At 51.0% G+C, this 20320-nt stretch overlaps 1 protein-coding gene across 9 annotated transcripts; it reads left to right on the forward strand.

The window, feature by feature from the left end:
• The first annotated feature begins 5313 nt into the window (after positions 1–5313).
• GMFG (glia maturation factor gamma) lies at positions 5314–15202 on the forward strand. 9 transcript variants are annotated; one of them, XM_077852325.1, is made up of 7 exons: positions 5315–5555; positions 11422–11518; positions 11636–11685; positions 12510–12559; positions 14214–14296; positions 14766–14839; positions 15020–15202. In XM_077852325.1, exons 1-7 carry the CDS (start codon positions 5532–5534, stop codon positions 15089–15091), a joined length of 450 nt encoding a protein of 149 aa, XP_077708451.1. In that variant the 5' UTR covers positions 5315–5531; the 3' UTR covers positions 15092–15202. The 9 variants fall into 9 exon arrangements, with proteins under 9 accessions (XP_077708495.1, XP_077708451.1, XP_077708440.1 ...); XM_077852354.1 differs by lacking the exon at positions 5315–5555 and adding an exon at positions 7616–7758; XM_077852346.1 differs by lacking the exon at positions 5315–5555 and adding an exon at positions 7923–7945.
• The last annotated feature ends 5118 nt before the right edge of the window (positions 15203–20320 follow it).

Here is a 20320-nt window from a genome sequence, read left to right on the forward strand (position 1 = left end):
CTAACTCAGAATTTCTTAAATCTTGGTCCCCTTCCTCTTCCATAAGATCTGTTCATCTGGTCTTGATAATTCTTTTTTTCTTAATGTTGGCTAAACATGCCCTCCTTTTTCTCTTCCAAAACTCAAGTGGCTCTGGGACCAGACTGTCTGGGTTGGAAACAGAATCCTACTACTTACTACCTGTGTAACTTTGGGCAAGAGATTTCACCTTGCTGTGTGTTTTCTCATCCATAAAATAGGTTTAATAATAGTACCTAATCTCATAGAGTTGTTAGCTATTATCATCCTGGCTTTCTCTCTCTTTCTCTAATCTCATCATTAATTAAGTCCTGTTTTCTCTATTACCCAAAATACTTCTATTTCTCTCATTTTTTACTGCCACCACCATATTCAAGCTACCATCCTTTTCCACCTGGACCAATGTAATGCCCCCTTATCTACCTCCTGCTTCCGTTCTCACCCCTGTTTTCCTTGCAGAAACCAGTGAACATTCTTTAAAAAAAAAAAAAAAAAAATCAGATGATGTCACTGTCTTGCTTTAAAAACCCTCTAATAGCTTCCCAAGTTTCTCAAATGAAACCGTAAACTCCTTACCATGGCTCACAAGGCCCTACATAATCTAGCCTCTGTCAACCTCTCTAATCCCTTGCCCCCTCTCCCTCACACTGGTTTCCTTGTTGTTCCTTGAACACATCTCAGGGCTTTTGTCCTTGTTGACCTTTCTATCTGAAATATTCTTCCCCAGATCATCATATGGTTGGTTCCCTCTCATCAATCAGATCTGGGTTCATATGTACCCCAATCATCCTAATCTCCCCAGTAGGAGTTTTTGGCTTGATACCATCGAAAGGTATTTCTTCAAAGGCTGCAGCTCTTCCAGAAATGCCTAGATTGTAAGATCCATGAGGGAAGGAAAGACTGTGGCTGTGTTATTCACTGCTACATTTTCAGTTCCTATCATAGCACCTGACACACAGCAAGCACACCCTCAATGTTTCTACGAAAAATCCACCCCCCTACCCCCCCCCCGCCCCCTTGCAGCAAGTCCTTTCTCCACCTAAAACAATGCTTAGATTGGAATGTCTCACTTCAAGATCATCCCACAACTGGTGCCTTCTCATCTTTCAGGTTATCAGGCTCAATTGTCACTTCCTCAGGGGCCAATTCTGATCACTCTGAGTAACAGTGGCCACAGCTACCCTCTCTTTCACACTACTTTTCTTCCTAGCACATATTACTGATTTTTTTTTCTTTTGTTTATGTAGCCTCTCCACTGCCCCATCAGAACATTGAGTGCCAGGAGTTCCAAGATCTTGACTGTTTCATTCACTGCTGTTATGTCCACTACCTAGAAAAGTACCTCCATAAATTGTTTAAGTGCTGGAGTTGAGACTTACATACTGTATACACTGTTGTTCTGTAGCTTGCTCTCAATCAGACTCTATTCAACAAATTTACACTAAATCCAACAAAACAAAACTCTACTCAAAGTAATTTACCTAACCCTCTCACAAAGTTCAGAGACATGAAAACCCAAAGCTGAGGTTCAGGGTTGAACACTACTCCTGGATTCCACTACCTTTCCCTGAGGAAACTCACCAGACTAGGGAGCCACACAATCACAAAGTGGAGAATGACTGGGGCTGGAGAACCAGGGAGGAGGGGGACAACCATCAATACTCAGAAAGATCATTGGATGGAATCACAGCAACCTCAGGAAGCAACAGAGAATTCTAGGGTACAGAGCCCCAAATATGTCCCTAGAGATCTTCTATTATTTCACACTTATTCACGGAAGAAATTGTTTTCAAACTGGGGCTCTCAGGAAAGGGTTCTCTTTCCATTAAGGCTGTTAAGGAGGTAGGATGTAAGCCTGGGTTGCTAAAAGCCATCTTAGTCATCACAAAGTAAAACCTGTTGAGGATGAAGCTAACTCCTTGGAGAAATGGGCAGAGAAAATTGTCTGAACTTCTGGATGAAGCTATGTCTGAAGCCATCCCAGCTCTGGACTTTTTAGTAACACAAGCCAATTAATTCTCTTTTTTGAAAGAGAATTTCAACCAGTTTCAACTAATGTTCTGTCATTTATGTCTTTGGAATCCTGGCTGAGGTGAACTATATCTATCTATCTATCTATCTATCTATCTATTTATTTATTTACAATTTATTTTTGGTAACACCAAACACTTATTGTTCTAGATACCTTATATGTTTTAACTAATTCAATCTTTATAATAATTCTATAACATAAAATATCATTATTAGTTTCATTTTCAGTTGTGGAAACTAAGAACTAGAGAAATTAAGTAATTGTGCTACGTCACAAAACTGGTAAGTGATAATGTGCAAATCATGTCTGGTCCCAGAGTCTGCATAATGCCTCACTGTACCCAACCCTATCTGAACTGAAAAGCCAACTCTATGACTCATGGCACTATCATCTTGGGATGGACAGGGTCCAGAGACCGTCTATTTGTGTCACCTGTCCTCAATTTCATCATTTGTAAAATGAGATTAATTGCAGCTTACCTACCTCATAGAGTTCCTATGAGGAACATGAGATGAGAATACACGTGAAACATTTAAACAGTGACTGGCAAATAATAATTACTCAATAAACAGTAGTTATTGTCACTCTATGGGATACAAAAGTGCAGCTGGCAAATATAATACAGATGGAAGAGATCTGTTTTCTTTCATCTTTGTCCTTTAAGTGAAGAGAAGAGATGTCAAGGGGGGGAAATAAGGAAGCTTTCTTGCCTTGACCCATTACAAAGCTGTTAACTCTGCCTGGAAGGCTACTCACCATTGTCTCAACTCCTATGGAACAACACCGAGCTCAAATACCACCTTTTCCATGAAGTCTTTCCAGATAAAGGGCTCCTTCTTTCACCGCCAAATTTCCACAGCATTTAAAATCTATACCTCATGTTCTGCCCCATGTACCTGCTCAAGCCCTTTAATGTACTGAGCTCACTGAAGGTAGGCCCCAATGTTTATCCTCCTATGATCTGTTTCCTCTTCTCGACCCTAGAGAGAAATAGAATCCCTCAGAGAAAGCTGAGAACCCTGTGGAGGCCCTAGACTTATAAAGGCTGAGAAGCCAACCAGGATGGGGTGAGGCAGATCACCAAGAATAGGACCTAAGGCAGCTTAGAATCAAGAATGAGCACAAAGAAAAGGGCAGTAGAAGGGGCAAGACACCACTTCTACAAGGAGAGGCAATGAGGGCTTGGTAGAAAGAGAAGACAGGAGGGAGTGGGGAAGGTATACAGAACCTGAATGGGGAGTGAGATCTGAAAAACTTAAAGAGATTCCAGCCAAATGCAGAAGGAAGAGCTGCCTATTCTCTTAGCCAACTGAGAATGGGTGCCCAAGTTGCCCATTACAAAACTTACAGAAGACAGATCCCACTTTGTGGGATTCAGAGACAAATAAAACACATCCCGGTACTTTCCAAACTTGCAGTCCAGTGAAGGTGAGTGGACAAGTACATGAAAACTACAAGGGAGAAGGTGAGTGGTGCTCTATGAAATAAAAGGGAGGATTCTGGACGGTAATATACGGAAAATGAAAAGACCTAAAGACACCTTAAAAAGAGGGTGCCTATGGTGAGGAATAGATGAAGATTAGAGACGGACATATGTATTCAAGGAGATGGCAATTTATTTTATTTTATTTTACTTTATTTTTAAAAGATTTTATTTATTTATTCAAGAGAGACACACAGAGAGAAGCAGAGACACAGGCAGAAGGAGAAGCAGGCTCCCTGCAGGGAGCCCGATGTGGGACTCGATCCCTGATCCGGGGATCACGACCTGTGCCCAAGGCAGACACTCAACCTTGGAGCCACCCAGGCGACCCGGAGATGGCAATTTAAAGAGGCACCAAAGGCTGGCGTATGGTGTGGAGGGGAAGCCAGAAGGTGAGAGAGCTGAGGAAGATCTGAAAGGAAACTATTCAAAGGTAGAATATGAAGTCACTGCTCAGAGGGTGGGGTTACCTTTGAGAGAAGCCAGAATTTTTACAAGGAGGGGAAGGAGGGATCCCTGGGTGGCGCAGCGGTTTAGCGCCTGCCTTTGGCCCAGGGCGCGATCCTGGAGACCGGGGATCGAGTCCCACGTCGGGCTCCCGGTGCATGGAGCCTGCTTCTCCCTCTGCCTATGTCTCTGCCTCTCTCTCTCTCTCTGTGTGACTATCATAAATAAAAAAAAATTAAAAAAAAAAAAAACAGGAGGGGAAGGAGACTTTCTGGAGGGTGGATATTTCACAAAGGGGACTCTTAGGAAAATGGGGGTGGGCAGGAATTCAAAGGCATACTTTGAAGCATCTCTCAGGGGGCTTTCTATGGCAAAAGGGAAATCCCCTCAGGGAGCAATGGTTCTCAAACTTGAACAATTCATCAGAATCACAAGGAGGGGCCCTAAAAACAGACTGCTGGGTCCTACTCTCAGGTCTTCTGATTCAGTAGGTCTGGGCTGGATCCAAGAACTTGCATTTCTAACAAGTTTCCAGGTGATGTTGATGCTGCTGGTCCAAGGACCATGCTTTGAGAACCACCGCCATAGGGGAAGGGATTATTTAGTGAGGAGGCTCTCAAATGGGAAAAGGGCTGCTAAAAGGAAAACGGAGGAAGTCCTTAAGAAATCTCTAAGGAGGGCATTAAGGGTCTCTCAATCTCCAAAGGAGGAAGAGTCTGAGGATGAAACCTATGAAAAATGGCCTGAGAGATCCCTGAGAGGTGAGATTTCAAGAGATGAGGCTATCTGTTGAGGATCTTTTTATTAAAAGGCAACAGTGGAGGCTTTTGGGTAGGAAAGGGAAGCGTGGAAGATCCTGGGGGCCTCTGAAGGGACAATGGGGGTAAGGAGGCTCAGAACTGAGATCTCTAAGTTGATTTCAAAGGAAAGAAAATGGAGGTGGTGAGAGGATGTAAATAGGGACCCTAAAAGGGGTAAATCTGATAGGGTCCTGAATGGATGTAGATGTCACAGGCAGGAATGAGGGAATGTTCTGAAGGAATCTCAGAAAGGTTGTTGATGCAGGACAATTTTGAAGGAAATTCTCTAAAAGGTGTCTGGGGGAGATGTGATCTCCTGAGAGAGATCTTGGATGTAACGGAGCAGGATGGCAGAGGTCCTTTGAGAAGAAACCTCTGAGTAAAGTTTTCAAAAGGGTATTGTATGGGAAAGGAGGGTCTTCCAAGTGGAATGTGGGAATGTCAGGGTAGAAGGTTTTTCAGAAAGAATTCTGGGACTTTTTAATAGCCGGAACTCAGTTATTGTGAGGAAAGACTGTATGAGCAGGGGGTTCTAGAGGACTTGAGGGAACCTGTGAGGAAGAGTACAGAAATTTCTTGTACAAGTGTCTTAGGAAGGCAGGAGGTCTCCGAGCAACGATCAGTGGGTTCTGGGGGGTGTTGGATGGGTCTCTGAGATTTCAAGGGCTTATCCCAGGAGGGCTTGAGGGGTTGCTGAGGTCTCTGAGAAGATGTGAGGAGCTCTTTGGAAAAACTGCATCTCACAGAGGTCATGAAGAGGATCTTAAGGTTTAAGGTATTTCGAAACTTCAACTAAAAGTCAGTCTAGAAAGGGGGATTTTCAAAGGTATCTAAAGAGGATTCTGGAAAATATCAGAAACTACAGGGGGCCTTTTTGGAATCCTGAAAGAATCCGTGGAACATGTGTAGGTTACTAGGAAAGAATTGAGATATATAACACGGGTTGTGGAAAAGGCTTTCGGTATATTGGATAAGAGTTCTCCAGAGACTTCCAACGAATCTTTGGATATTTGGGATAAGTGAAGGTGGTGTTGGGGAAGATTTTTGGGGTGAGGGTGATCTCTAGGGCATTTCAGGCTGGTGAGACTTGGGGAACCTGAAGTCTTTGAGAAGGATCTGTAGAAGGTTCCTAAGGAATGACTCTGTGAAGGGGGAGTGTGTGCAGAGATGGCTCGTGCGTTGGGAGCGGGGGTCCTCTAGGTGAATTTTGGAGATGTGAGGACATTTCAGAGAGTCTCTGAGGAAGACTTTCTGGGCATACCAGGGATATTCCAAAGGACATGGTGGTGGGGAGGGGGCTCAAGGATTTGGGGGCCATGAGTGGATCTCCCAGGCGATTTCTGGTATAGAGGTGGGTGGGAGGGAAAATTCTTGGGACCTATGAGAAAGAAGACGCGGAAAGATTGTGGGGATATGCGAAATAGATCTCTGGGGGAGATTTCTGGAATGTGCAGGGTCTGGAGGGGATCTCAGGGAGACTGCAGGAGATTTTTAGGGCTTATGAGGGAAGCTCCGGGAGGAGATATGACACACATTGTTGGAATAGATGAGGAGTGGCCTCCGGGGAATATTTCTGGACGGAGGAGGAGGATGGGGGATCTGGGGCCAGAGGAGGGGTTCTCTGAGGAAGATTTCCAGAGACCTAAGCCGGCGTCTGGACAAGATTGTGGGAACGCAAGGGGGGGGGTCTCTCGGAAAGATTTCGGACCGCAGGAGGGGTGGGGGTTTTCAGGGGGCTCTAGGGCGGGTTTTGGGGGGCTGCGGGAACGCCCTCCAGGGAGATGTCTGAGGCAGAGCTGCGCGGGGGAAGGAGGGGTCACAGGGAAGGTCCCCCGGTCCGGCCCCTCACGGTCCCCAGGGTGTGAGGGTTTCGGAGGGAAGGTTCCCAGGCGGCCTGGGCGGGCGACTCGGGGGTCGGGGGTGGGGGATTCTCCTGAGGGCCGGGACCCCCAAGGCCCGCGCTCGCCGCGACCCGCGGCTCGGGGTCCCTGAGGGGGCGGGGCCGCCCGCGCGGCCTGGGGCGCCCTGAGGTGAGCCCCGCGCGCCCCGACCCGCCGCCGCCCCGCCGCCGCCGCCCGGCCCTGCCCGCGACTCACCGCCTCGGCCTCCGCCGCCGCCGCCGCCGCCGCTCGGGCCTCCTCAGGCCCCCGCCGCCGCCGTCGCCCCCTCTCCGGCCCGCGAGCTCCCCTCCCTCCTCCCGCACCGACCACCGCCGCCGCCGCCGCCGCCGCCGCCGCCGCCGTCGCGCTGCGTCACCGCGCCGTGCGTCACCGCCCCTGGCCCCTCCCCGCCGGGGCCGCCGCGCGCCGGCATTAGCTCACGCCGCGGTGACGAACGGCGCGCCCGCCAACGGGCGGCGAGGGCAGCCCGAAGGGCGGGAGGTGTGCGCGGAGAAAGGCGGGGTCCAGGCGGAGAGGGGAGCGCGGAGGGTTGAGCGAGGCCCAAGAGGCCCGCCCCCTGCGCGGTAGGATTGGTTGGCCGCGGGGCTGACAGGCAGTCGGCCCCGCCGGAGCCTCGGGGCCGGCGGGCGGGGAGGGGGCGGGGCGCGCGCGCGGCGTTGCCATGGGCAACGGGCGCGGCGGAGCCGGGGATTGGTCCTCCCGGCCCGCAGGGGGCAGTCTCGGGCGCGTCTACCCCAGCGGCCGTGAGCTAGGTCACAATTCCTGAATCTGGTGTTCAAGGCCGGCCTCCCCGCCCCTCCTGAACGCCCCGCCTAAGGCCTGGGCCCCGCCGGCCCGGTGGCCAGGCGAGGGGTTGGCACGCAGGCTTCTGGAGTCTCAGCTTTACCACCGCAGCCCTCCCTGAGCCTGTTGCTTCGTCTCTCAAGTGGAATGGGACTGAGACGATGCCTAGAAAGCGCTTGGCGCAATGGAGGCCGTCCACAAATGGGAGTTGTTGCTTTGACTATTGTAGTCTGTTCATGCCACAAACTACCCTGGATCTGGTGACTAAGCGGAGCGGGGGCCCTCACGCAGAAGGTGACAGAGACATGACCTGTTAGAGGAACTCAAAGAAAATGCGATCGGGGTAGACGGAGTGTAGAGTCCCAGGCCAGGAGTGGTGGGAGATGAGCTGTGGCCAGATGTTTGGCCACTTGAGGGAGTTTGGGCTTGTCTTGAGGACACTAGGGAGCCAGGGAGGGGCTTCAAGCCAGGGAGAGTCATGGTGAGTTGGGGATTTGGAAAGATGGCTCTGGCTTTCCTATGGAGCAGAGATTGGAGGGAGTAAAACTGGGGGCCTTCAGTTCGGGAAGGCAGTTGGGGTGGGACAGAGGCTTTTGCACCTGGGTGGGACTGTGGGACAGGGAGGAGGGAGGACAAGAGGGACTCCCAGGAGGCCGAGTGAACCTGCCCTGGGACTGGCTGGCTGCAGAGCGGGCAGAGAGGGTGAAATCCTAGACAAGGCCCCTGACTGGGGTTTGGGGGTGCCTCCCTGAAGAGGAGACCCAGAGGAGAAGCAGGTTTGTTTGGAAGACGCTAGGTCCCCATGTGGGCCACCCAGCAGCGGGGGCCAGGAGGCTGCGCAGTGCTGGGTCTGGGGTTTAAGAGAGAGATTGGAGCTGGAAACCAAGATTTGAGGATCATCAAAGATGGTAATTGGAGCTGTGGGTGTTAGTGAGCTAACGTAAGGAAGACATGAAGGATGAATGGAGATGAGGACTCAACAGAATCCTAAGAAAGGGGGACCTCTAAAATATGAGCAAAGGAATCGACAGTCTCTCCAAGATTGAGAAGGGGCAGCCAGTCAGGAAGATGCACTTCAAGCCAGGGTGGGCGATATCACAAACCCCATCCACTAGCCCCAACATCTAAGCAAAAGCTTTCACAGCATGCAGAGTAGTTGTGCTCGAGAGATCCTGGTTCGTTTATTCACTCAAGGATACTCAAGTACCCGATACATGTCGGGTGCCATTCAAGATTCTAGAAATTCGATAACGGAACAAAGCTTACATTCATACCTGAAGCTTACATTCTGGTTGAGGGGACACAATAAATTAAAAAAAAAAAATACGATGTGACTTGGTGATAAGTACTATGGGGATAAATAAAGCAAGCTGAGAGGGTGGAGTGATGGGGTCAGCACTATTTTAGGTGAGGAAAGGCATCTTGGGTCAGGTGAGATTTGAGCAGAAATCTGAAGAAATGAAGGGGTAAACCATAGGGAAAGAGGGTTCCAGAAAGAGGGACCAGCAAGTGCAAAGGGCCAGGGGGAGGATTATTCACAGAACCACAAAGAGGATAACATGGCTGGGAAGGAGTGGGCAAAGAAGAGGGCAGTAGAAGACAAGGTCCAAGTGGAAATGGAGGATGGGTGTTGGCAGATAATGGCCACTGTAAGGACTCTAGCTTTTACCCAAATAACGTACCTGGAAGGCTTAGGAGGGTTTTGAGAGAAGAAGTGTATTGTCTTCCTCTGGCAGTCTTACGAAGAACAGAGTGTGGGATGGGGAGCAGGGGGACAGTGAGGAGGTTGCTGGGAGAGTTCAGGGGAGATGAAGGTGGATAGAACCAGGCTATGGGCCATGGAGGGGGGGGAGTGGGCAGGTTCTGGTTACATTTCCAAGTTCTGAACTGACAAATTCTGATGTACGAGGAGAGGAATGAGATAGGTTAAGGATGATAGACATCCAGGTGGAGATGTCAGGTTGGCAGCTGGATATAGGGGTCCAGAGTTTGGGAAGAGGGCCAGGCTGGAAAAAGAATTAGGATATCCCCTTTGGAAGCCAAGAAACTGGATGAGATCAGGAGGAGAGGGTGGTAGGTGAAAAAGAGAAGGAGACTAAGGACTGAACCCTGGGACACCCCACCGTAAAAAGGAAGAATCAGCAAGAGAGGCCAAAAAGGAACGGCTAGAACATTCGGAGGAAAACCAGGTCACGGTGTTGTCCTGAAAACCAAGTGAAGAAAGTATTTCTTCAGGGCCCAGAGAGTGTTGGGCGGTGTCACACACAGCTGACAGGGCACGGCTGATGAAGACTGAGAATTGACCCTTAGGTCCAACACCAGAGAGGTCATCGGTGGCCCCGGCAAGGGTATGTCGGGATGGGAACAGGAGTGACAATCTGCTGGGAGAGAGCTGAAGAGGAAATCAGGAGGAGACCTTGGAGGCAGCAAGTGTAGACCATTCTTTCGAGAAGTTTTGCTGAAAAGGGAAGGAAATGAATGGGCAGTGCTGGACAGAGTTCTTAGTTTTTAAGAAGGAAGACACCCCCGCGTGCGGGCTGAGAGGAAAGACCTAGTAGGGATGGGAACACTGATGATGCAGGGAGAGGGAGAATAGCTCCAGTGACGCCCATCAGTAGGTGGGACGGGGTGGGACGGTGCCCAGGGAGGGGGTTCAGGAAGTCTTGATCACTGCCACCCGCGGAGCCAGCACAGTGGGCCACCCATTATGGGGCTGGGCCCTGTGAAGAGTCTCTTTTGTTGGCTTATATTTTCTCACTGAAGTTCATGGAGTCTTCCCGTAAATGACTTCCCTTTTATTTGTCCTTTATATGACAGGATGTTGTGTTGATTTGGGCGGGGGGTGGAATATGTGTCTAATAAGGTTACGTTATCTAGGAATTTCATTTCATGATTGGAAAGGGAGCAACACAAATGCACTTAATAAAAAAGAGGGTACTGGTCTGACAGAATTGGACACCATCATTGTAGAGCCCATTACTAGGCCCCTGGGGTTGAATCAGTCACCATTACCTGGGCACTGTGGAATCCAGGTGGCAGTTTGCCTACCAAACATCCCTAAGCTCCCCTTTTCTACTCTGGAATTAAAATATTCCAGAGGGGGACAATCCAGGAAAGCTTCCTGGAGGAGGGGAGGAGCTAAAGAGCTCATTGTTACCTACTATGTATTGAGCATGTCCACCATGCTAGGAGGTGTGTGAAGCTCTTTAATCCTCACAAGGATCTTGAATCAGAGGGGTGAGGTTACTTAGCTGGGGTCACACAGCAAGGCGGCATTCGAACCCCGGTCTGAGTGATTGCAAAGCTGGGAGGTCCTGGCAGATGAGGGGAAGGAAGGAAGGGGAGGAGCCCTCTGAGACAGTTGTCCCAGAATGGGCATAAACAGGATGTGGTGTTGGATGAAACCTTTCCCCTGCCCCACACCCCGCCCCCTGAAGCCCTGGTCCCCACCTCTAGAAGACAGCGGAACTGAAAAAGAAGAGGCCTGTGGACTGAAAAGTCATGGTCAGGGGGCCAGGGGTTGTATGGGAAGGGCTGGGGGCTGGGGCGGGGCTGGGCCTGGGTCTGAGAGAGTGCAGGGGTGAAGGTCAGGCTGTGGGATGGTCAGGGGCTGGGAGGGTGACCCCAACTGCGGCAAAGGGCTGGCTGGGGGAAGAGAGATGCTGGTTCCGGGTTTAGCGCCAGAGCAAGCAAATCCCCAGGGTCTCCTTGAGTGCTTCCCAAGGGCACCTGCCTAGAGGGCTGGAACCCAGTCTCTACTGGGCAGCCCCAACTGGGGCGTGTGCGCTGGTAAGGGGCGGCAACTGCCCCAAGGAAAGGTGCCGCCTAATGTCCCCAGAGGTGTCCCATGAGCTGTCAGGGCCCACCTCGTTAGTAGTAGATGGAGAAACTGAGGTTTGGGGAAGGGGCGGGGGCCAAGAGCAGGCCAGCTCAGCTCTTCCTGGGCTTCTCTGGCAGTCCGATTCCCTGGTGGTGTGCGAGGTGGACCCAGAGCTAAAGGAAAAGCTGAGAAAATTTCGCTTCAGAAAAGAGACGGACAATGCGGCCATAATAAGTGAGTGTCATCTCCTCCCCTGGAAGGATGGTAGAGAGGGTGGGGACAAGGAAGTCTGGGCTAGTGTCACCAGTGGATGGGAGGGGCGTCTAACCCCTATGTGCCATCTGTTTCCAGTGAAGGTGGATAAAGACCGGCAGATGGTGGTGCTCGAGGAAGAATTTCAGGTGAGGGTCTGGGATGGACAGGACCTCCAAGAAGTGCAGGGTGGGCCTGGGAGAACCAGAGGGCTGGAAGATGCCAGGAGCCTGGCATTGGGGGCCAGAAAGGCCTGGAGGGCAGATCCCAGCTCAGCTGTGACTCTAGGCAAGAGACACCATCTGCATGGGTCTCTGTTTCCTCATCTTTGAAACGAGGGTACTGGAACCCTTTGGGTTGACTATGGATTCAGTGCTTTAATTCTTGTAATGGGTTTAGAAGAGGGCCTGGCACCTAGAATATGCTTGATGAAATGATGACAGTGATGACAACGACGGTATTTTATTGGCACCAAAATGAAAGTTTCCTGATAAGTCAAAAGCCTAGCAGGAATCCTTCCTAAAAGGGTAGACCTCACCTTTTCTCACCTTGATGTCTTTATCAGTCCCACGGGGATAATAAGTTACTTTATAATGTTGTAAGGATTGAGGTGGGGGTGGGGGTGGCCCATGGAGGCTGAGGCTGGGGATGTTTGACAGGCAAGGGGGATTGGCTAGGAGCTGGGCTCTCTCAGGTCCTCCAAAAGGCAGTGCAGCAAAATGGTTATGATTTGAATCCAGATTCAAATCTGGATCGTACTGCTCACTATCTGCCACCTTGGCCAAGCATCTTAACAAGTCTGGGCCTCGGTTTGCTCACCTGTAAAGGGGGGGGATAAGAATAGAAGCTACCTCACAGAATTGTGGGAGAAGTCAATGAGTTGATCTATGGGTGTTTCTTGAACCAGTGCCTCGGCACTGGTTTGTGCTGACTTAATGAGTCTTTTCTTTTTCTCCCCCCCCCCCCCCCCCAGAACATTTCTCCAGAGGAACTAAAAACAGAGTTGCCAGAGAGACAGCCCAGGTACCCTGGGGGAAGGAAGGGGGAGGGTCAGGCCTGGGAGAGGGGGTGGTGACGAAGGAACAGACTGAGGGACCCTTCAGATTCCAGCCTTAATAACAGGCTCTGATCTGGGATTGAGGCCATGAATTCACACCCTAGGACTTTTTGTTTGTATACTAATATTGCAGAATTTTTTTTTTTTACATTTTATTTATTTATTCATGAGAGACACAGAGACAGAGACATGGGCAGAGGGAGAAGCCTATGTCTCCTTCTGCCTCCCTCTGCCTCCCTATAGGGAGCCTGATATGGGACTCGATCCCAGGACTCCGGGATCACAATCTGAGCCAAAGGCAGACGCTCAACACTGAGCCACCCAGGCGTCCCTTTATTGCAGAATTTTACACTGATAGTCACATATGATATTAGACCTTGCTCTTTTTTTTTTTTTTTTTTGTACAAACTGTGTTGGGTTTTGGTCTCATGATTGCACTTACTTCATTAAACAAAAAATGAAATTTTCCTCATTTCAATGCTTGAGAATACTCTGGGTAGCAGAGGAGTCACTTGACCTTTAACGATTGGGGAGAATTCTGTGTGAAGCCACCTAAGTCTGGTGCTTTCTGTAGGAGGTGCTCTTTGACACGCCTATGAAATCTAGTCTGTGTAGATTTTTCATCGTCACTGGGGTGAATTTTGGGCTCCCCAGGATTTTGACCCTCACTCTCAGGCTCTAGATCTCAGCTGGGATCAGCTCCCCAGCTGTCTGACAAGTGTGGTCACACTGGGCCCCGTACACAGAAGGGAGTCTCGAACACAGGGCTTACTGCTCTGCAGCTGCCTGCCATCTGGATTTTTTTAAAATAGTTTTTTTAAAGATTTATTTATTTATTTATGATAGACATAGAGAGAGAGAAAGGCAGAGACAAAGGAGGAGGGAGAAGCAGGCTCCATGCTGGAAGCCTGACGTGGGACTTGATCCCAGGACTCCAGGATCGCGCCCTGGGCCAAAGGCAGGTGCCAAACCGCTGAGCCACCCAGGGATCCCCCTTAAAATAGTTTAATCTTTGAATTTGTGTTTTGTGTCAAGTCTGATGGGATAGTGGAGCCTGTGCTGGGGACTTGGAGCCTCCTTCAGCTCCCACGTGGTCCCTCCTTTAGAAGGACAAGTAGCAAATTTAGTAAGACCACGACCAGTCTGGAGACTGCAGAGGAAAGGGAACAGCTCTTCTCTTGCCTTTTGAACACAAGGCCCCACGTTTTCATTTTGCACTGGGCTTGGCAAATTGTGGAGCCAGCTCTGGTCTCAGGCCAGAGGTCTAGAGCTCTGGACATTACAGCATGGTGCTTGAGCCCCTACAGTCTGGCACTGAATTCCCTGGGCTAAAATCTTCCCTCTATCCACAGAACCTTGGCTAAGTGACTCTGGGCCTCTGTTTTCCCATCTGTAGTATGGGGATAATAAGGGCACTTATGTCAGAGGGTTATTATGAATCAAACAGGCACCTGTGATTATTATTTTTCATCATTTTGAGGCCAGTATCCTGGGTTTCATTTGTTAACCTTAGCTTCTTAGACTCAGGCAAGCTTTCAAGATTGTGAACTCAGGTAATGGGTATTGGGCCTCGGGCTCCAGGCAAAAGTACTGAATTTGAATTCCCTTTCACTGGTGCAGGTTCGTGGTTTACAGCTACAAGTATGTGCACGAGGATGGCCGAGTGTCCTACCCTCTATGCTTTATCTTCTCCAGTCCTGTGGGTGAGGCACAGCTCTCTACCTGTCCCCACAAGAGAGTCTGAGAGTCTGTGCGTGGGGTGTGTGAGAACGTATACGTGGGTGCAGGTGTGTGTGACTGGTGACTGTGTGAGTGTATGGCACATGGTGTGTGTGTGTGTGTGGTGTGAGTGCTGGGAGGGTAGTGGGGTGGAGGCAGGGGTTCAGATTTCTTAAGAGCCCACAGGTCCTCCTTAGTCCCAAGGTGTATAAGCAAGTTAACCCCTCCCTTTTACTTAGAATCTAACTCCTGTGTGGCCTCTCAGCCATCTCCAGGGACCCTCAGAATAACAAGCCCCCCAAACAAAGCCCCCAGAATCTGGGTATAGCTTCAAGAGAACACCTTAGAACAACTCCCAGGACCCTCGGAAAACTTAAAGGCCTGCATGACATTACTAGGGCCTTAGTGATAACCAGGGTCCCCCAATTATGCTCTTTTCTCTTCTCCACACAGGTTGCAAGCCTGAACAGCAGATGATGTATGCAGGGAGTAAGAATAGACTGGTGCAGACTGCAGAGCTCACAAAGGTCTGGGCCTGGGGCTGAGGCTCCCCAGTGCTAGGGACGAGGAGGGGGAAAGTCTGGGCTTGTGGGTCTGAAGGAGGATGGGCTGAGGGTCTGGGCACCCGTTCTGAGGGGAGGAGGGAGCTAGAGCTCACTCCTTCAGTTCCTGAGTGGGTCTTAATGCAGAGGCCTCTCCTTGCCCAGGTGTTTGAAATCCGCACCACAGAAGACCTCACCGAGGCCTGGCTCCAAGAGAAGTTGTCCTTCTTTCGTTGACCTCTGGGCTGGGGAACGGAATTCCTGATGTCCCTGAAGAAACTGGGGACTGGGACCCCAAGAACTGGAACTCTGAGACCCTAAGGAAATTAAAATGCAGGAACACTCTCAGCTCTGGTTCTGTATCTAGTTGTGAGCGCTAGCCGGCAGTCCCTGCAGTACCGGCCTTCGGCCAGCAGAGGGCAGGCAGACCAAATGGATGCCCGCTGAGTCCCAGGAGGAAAGGGAGGGGGATACCTGTTTCTCGGAAAGAAGGCGAGGGGCCTGTAGGGTTTCCTGGGGAGGAGTTGGTGGGAGGTGGGGGAGGGGGCTGGGTTTCCTGGAGGAATTGGGGAATATTGAGCTCCGGAGGAGGCCACTCCGAGGGGAATAAAGACACCTGGGTTCCTGAGAGTGAAGGAGATAGAGCACCTGTTTCCCCTCCTCCCCACTCCCCACCCCAGCTCTAGGAACTAGCAGGTGTTAGCTGGCGCTGAAAACTGTTCTCAGTGAGCCCCCAGGTAGGAAGAATTTGAAGGATCAAACATAATTGCATAAGGGAGTTGCTGGGGTGGGTGGTTTGTGTGGTTAGGGAGGACTGAGGGCCCAAGGCTGGGGAAGGTGAGAGGATCCTGGGCTCTCAGTGGACCCCTGAGGGGAATGAGGTTGAAGGGCAGGAAAGGGACACCCTGCCCGCCCCACCCCAGAGATTCTTCTTTCTTCTGGCATCTCTGGGCTTTTGACTCTCTCAGGTTCTCTATCTTGTGTCTGAGGGACATTTATTGAGCACTCACAGTGTACCAGACAGAATTCTGAGATGGGCAGGTCTTCACAGAGATAAATCACTCTTTCTCTGAGCTTCTCCTCCCGGTCTCTGTTCCTCTCTCGGTCCCCAGATCCAAGGACCTGGGAGCTCCCCCCTCCACCCCTTTTCAGGTTCCCTGTTGAGAGGTGTTCGTTGCCATAGTAACAATGACACAATGACCTTGGGCCTGGGCTGCCCCTCCCCCAGCCCTGTCATTCCTGAGGGGAGGGTCCACGAGCCCAGCTCCAACCCCTCCCCAGCTTTCCTGGCCAGAACAAACCATCCACTCTACCCATCCTTTGCCCCCTTGCCCCATGCCAGGATAAGCCCTTTGCAGAGAGAAATCGCGCACACACAAGCCCCCCCACTCCGGTATTTGTGGGGCGCCGGATTTGAGCTCCTCTCTGACACCCGTCCTGGTGCCCTCCCCACCTCATCTCTGCCAGGCACATCTCTACTCCTCCCTCTGATCACAGCCTCAGTCTCTGATAGCGAGGGGTGGAAGAAGAGGGAGGCTGGGGATAAGAGGGGCGTTCAATTAAGAGGTCAAGCAACCGCCGGCCTGCAGAGCGCAGAGACGCCAAAGGACTTGTCCAAGGTCATGCACTTACATGATCAGATTAATACTAATAGTTAACTCTGTGATTGAGGGCTTCCTAGGTGCCAGGCATTTCCACAAGCACTTCACAAGTGTTAACTCATCTAATCCTTACAGTTACCCCATGAGGATCGTTATCATTATCCCCAACTTACAGATGAGCAAACTGAGCCACAGAAGCCATTGGTTGCCTGAAGCCCCCACTGCTAGTGGTTTGCACAGTTAGGACTTGAACTCAAGGCTAATCTGGTGGTAATGGCTACTCTTGTCAGGCAGGGGATTTAGGGGACTCATCCCCTCACCTTCGTCCTCCTCCCCTCTCCCTCTCCTCCTCCCCACGTAGTTGAAATTCTGTCAGCCTCCAGGCTCATGATTGCAAACAGTCCAATCAGAAAGAGGCATGTACCAGGAGTCGCCCAATCAGGAGCAGGGAGTTTGGAAAACAAGGACCAATCAGCGAGGGGGGCTCTCGGGACTGCCCAATGCAGAGTAGGTTTGGCTAGAGGGATTGCGGAGGGACCAATCAGAGAGGCCAGAGCAGAATACAGTATCCAATGGAGAGCCGGCCCAGTGGGGGCGTGGCTCCAGGTTTGGGGCCCCTCCTCCAAGGGGCCCCGAGCAAACTAGGGACCACCTCCTCTCTTTGCACCAACCTTCTTCACCTCGGCTTCGACAGATCCAGCCTAATTTTTGAATCCAGGCTCTAGGCTTTCCCTGGGGCGCTTCTCTCTGCTAACCTTCAAGGAAAGTAGGGCTTTGGAGAGGAAGAATCGGGATTTAGGGCGGAACTGAGAAAGGAGGATCTAAACTAGGCAAGAGGGGCCAGTGCCTAGACGGAAGGCTAGATGCTTTCGGGGTGGAGTTTAAGGTACAGGGAGAAGTGCTGGGGCGAAGGGAGTAGGAACCAGGCCTGAGGGGCATCCTGAGGTCAGAAAGGGCTGGGGTTCTGGCTTTGGACAGAGCCTTGGAGACGGGGGCGGGGGTGTGGGTGTGGGTGTGGTGCCTAGGCTTGGGGCGGGGCCTAATTGTGGAAGTGTGAGAATGCTTGCTGCTCTCTATTAGTAAGCCTGCGGCGGGAATTAAGACCTTAGAAAACTTCCACCTGTTGCCCTTTTTCCAGGCCAACTCACATTTCCTGGCCATAGGGGGCATTCTCCAACTGCTGGGGGGTTTCCCCCTTCCCTTCTAGTGACCCCAGGCTTCTGTGTCACTTCTGTGTGGCTTCTGCAGTGAGTCTGGAGGAGGCCTAGCTCTCAGGCCCTCTTCTGAAAGCCATTCAAGAACACGTGTTTACTGAGCCCGTACTGGGTGCTATTGGCCGTTCTGGACACTGGAGAAAATTGGTGCCCATGCCACTCCCCTCAGGAGGCTTATATGTCAGTGACCAGAGAATAAGCAATAAACAAACAATAAAGAGACAAGATTATTATTTTTTAAAAGATTATTTATTCATGAGAGACAGGCAGAGACACAGGCAGAGGGAGAAGCAGGCTCCATGCAGGGAACTCAACATGGGACTCGATCCCAGGTCTCTAGGATCACACCCTGGGCTGAAGGTGGCACTAAACCGCTGAGCCACCTGGGCTGCCCAAGAGACAAGATTATTAATAAGCATGATAAGTGCAATATAGGAAATAAGATGAGATGATGTGATAAAAATGGGGGGGGGGATGCTTTTCGTTGCCTCTAGTCTCTAGAAGAGTCCTCGGCCCGGCATGTGTTATGAAAAATTTCAAACATGCAGCGAAGTTGAAATAATTTTACACAGTGAACACCCATATACCCACCACCTAGATTCTATCATCAACATTTTATTGTGCTTGCTTTATCACATCCCCATCCATCAACCCATCTTGGTTTTTATGGATTTTAGAGTCATTTGCAGACATCAGGACAATTGGTAGGGGGTGGAGGTGTAAACCTAGGAGGTTAAAGGAAAGCCTCTCTGGAAAGATTACCTTTGAATTAAGACTTGAATGAAAAGGAAGAATCGCCAGGGAAGGGGAAATAATGCAAAGAAAGACCCCAGGGGCTGGACTGAACTGAGCTGGTGTGTGGGGGAATAGCAAGGTGTCATGGTTGGAGCTGGGAAACAGGAGTGGAAGGGATGAGGTCAAGAAGTGGGGGAGGAGGGCAATTGGGTGGGTCAGTAGTCAAGCATCTGCCTCCAGCTCAGGTTGGTTGTGATCCTGAGTCCTGGGATTGAATTGGCCTCAGGCTCCCCATGGGGAGCCTGCTTCTCCCTCTGCCTATGTCTCTGTCTCTCTCATGAATAAATAAATAAAATCTTATTAAAAAAAAAAAAGAGGTGAGTGGGGCCCTCCCTGTTTGGGTTCAGCCACTTTGCTTCCCCATATTTGCGGATCTCCTTTTTTCCACTCCTGTCCATCCCAGGCCCACCCTTTCCTTCTTTTCCCTTCACCTCTACCCTGCTCTGCCACTTGTTACCTATGTCACCTGAGGCAAATTACTTAACCTCCTCATCTGTAAAATAGGGATGTGATGGGACCTCCTCATCTGGTTCCTGGAAGGAGTAAATGGAATCGTGGGTCAGGCCCTTAGAACCATTCCTGGCACACAGTAACGCTGGATGCGTGTCCGCTTTTGCTGTTGTTATGATTCTCTCTCTATCCTCCCAGCCCAGGACCTCCACACCCCATCAGGGAGCACCAGGAACCAGATTGGGAGATGGAGATGGTTCCTGGGTGGAGGTGGTGATGGGAGTGGAGTTGTTGGAATCTGGAGATTGAGAGAGGGGGGATGTGAATGTCCCCAGGGGGCATCTAATGGGGAGTGGGGGTCAAGACTTACTAAAAGGGAGGTTCTGCAGAGGTGCCGTTGATCTGAGGGACAGGGCTGGCTTGGAGCAGTGACATAACTAGGAAGAGTTTAGGGAAGGGGTTTGGCAGAGGACGTTGATACGGTGGGATCCAAAATGGGAAGAGTTTGAGCTGTCAGGGAGCTGGGGGACTGCAATAAGGCAGATTTGGAGGGGAGGCCTTGTTGGGTTTGGGGGCCTGATGAGTATCTCAGAAAGAGGTGGAGAGTGGGGAAGGGCTGGTGGGGTCAGCTAGTGGGTAGGATTTAGGCAAGAAAGGAGTCTAACCAAAAAAGGAGCAAGGAATCCTGGGTTGCAAGGAAGTTACAGGGAGGAGGAAGGGTCTGCAGGGTCCAAAAGAAAGAGTAGGAACAGGAAGGAGGCAGAGAAAGAATCTGGGGCAAATCAGGGGTTCTGGAAACTAAGCCTTGCCTTAGAGGGGAGGATGGTCTGGGGTCTAATGGGGGTAATGAGGTAACTTAGGGGGAATAAGACATTTTGGGGTCCTCTAGAAATTAGACATGGTCTGGAGTCCCTGTTGAGGGTCAGGGAATGGTTAGTGGTCCTAGAGAGTGGAAGGGCATGGCTGGGGGTCCCCAAGGAGCCATAGGATATGGTTTGGGTCCCCAAAGGGAGTAAGACATGATCTTGGGATGTTGACGTATGGTTTGGGTCTCCTCTGGAAGTTGGGGCATGGTCTGGGGTCTAATGGATGTGATGGTATGCTGTAGGGTCCCTGCTGGGGGTGCTCTGGATTCCCCTTGGGTGCTGGGATATGGTCTGGGGTCCCCGCTGGAGTATGGGGCAGAGTCTGAGGTCACCAAGGAGAGCAGGACGTGCTTTGTGGTCCTGCGTGGCTGCAGACCATGGTTTGGGTCCTCAGAGGAGGTAAGGTATGGGGTCAGGTTCTCCTGGCTTTGGGGACCTGATCCCAGGTCTCCGCTGGGAGATCCGAGTCCCCACGCCAGTTGGGGCGTGGCCTGGGGGTCTCTGGGGAAGCCGGCGGGGCTGGGGGTGGGGCGGGGGCGG

The sequence above is a fragment of the Canis aureus genome, chromosome 1 (assembly GCF_053574225.1).
Source record: "Canis aureus isolate CA01 chromosome 1, VMU_Caureus_v.1.0, whole genome shotgun sequence".
Lineage (NCBI taxonomy): Eukaryota > Metazoa > Chordata > Mammalia > Carnivora > Canidae > Canis > Canis aureus.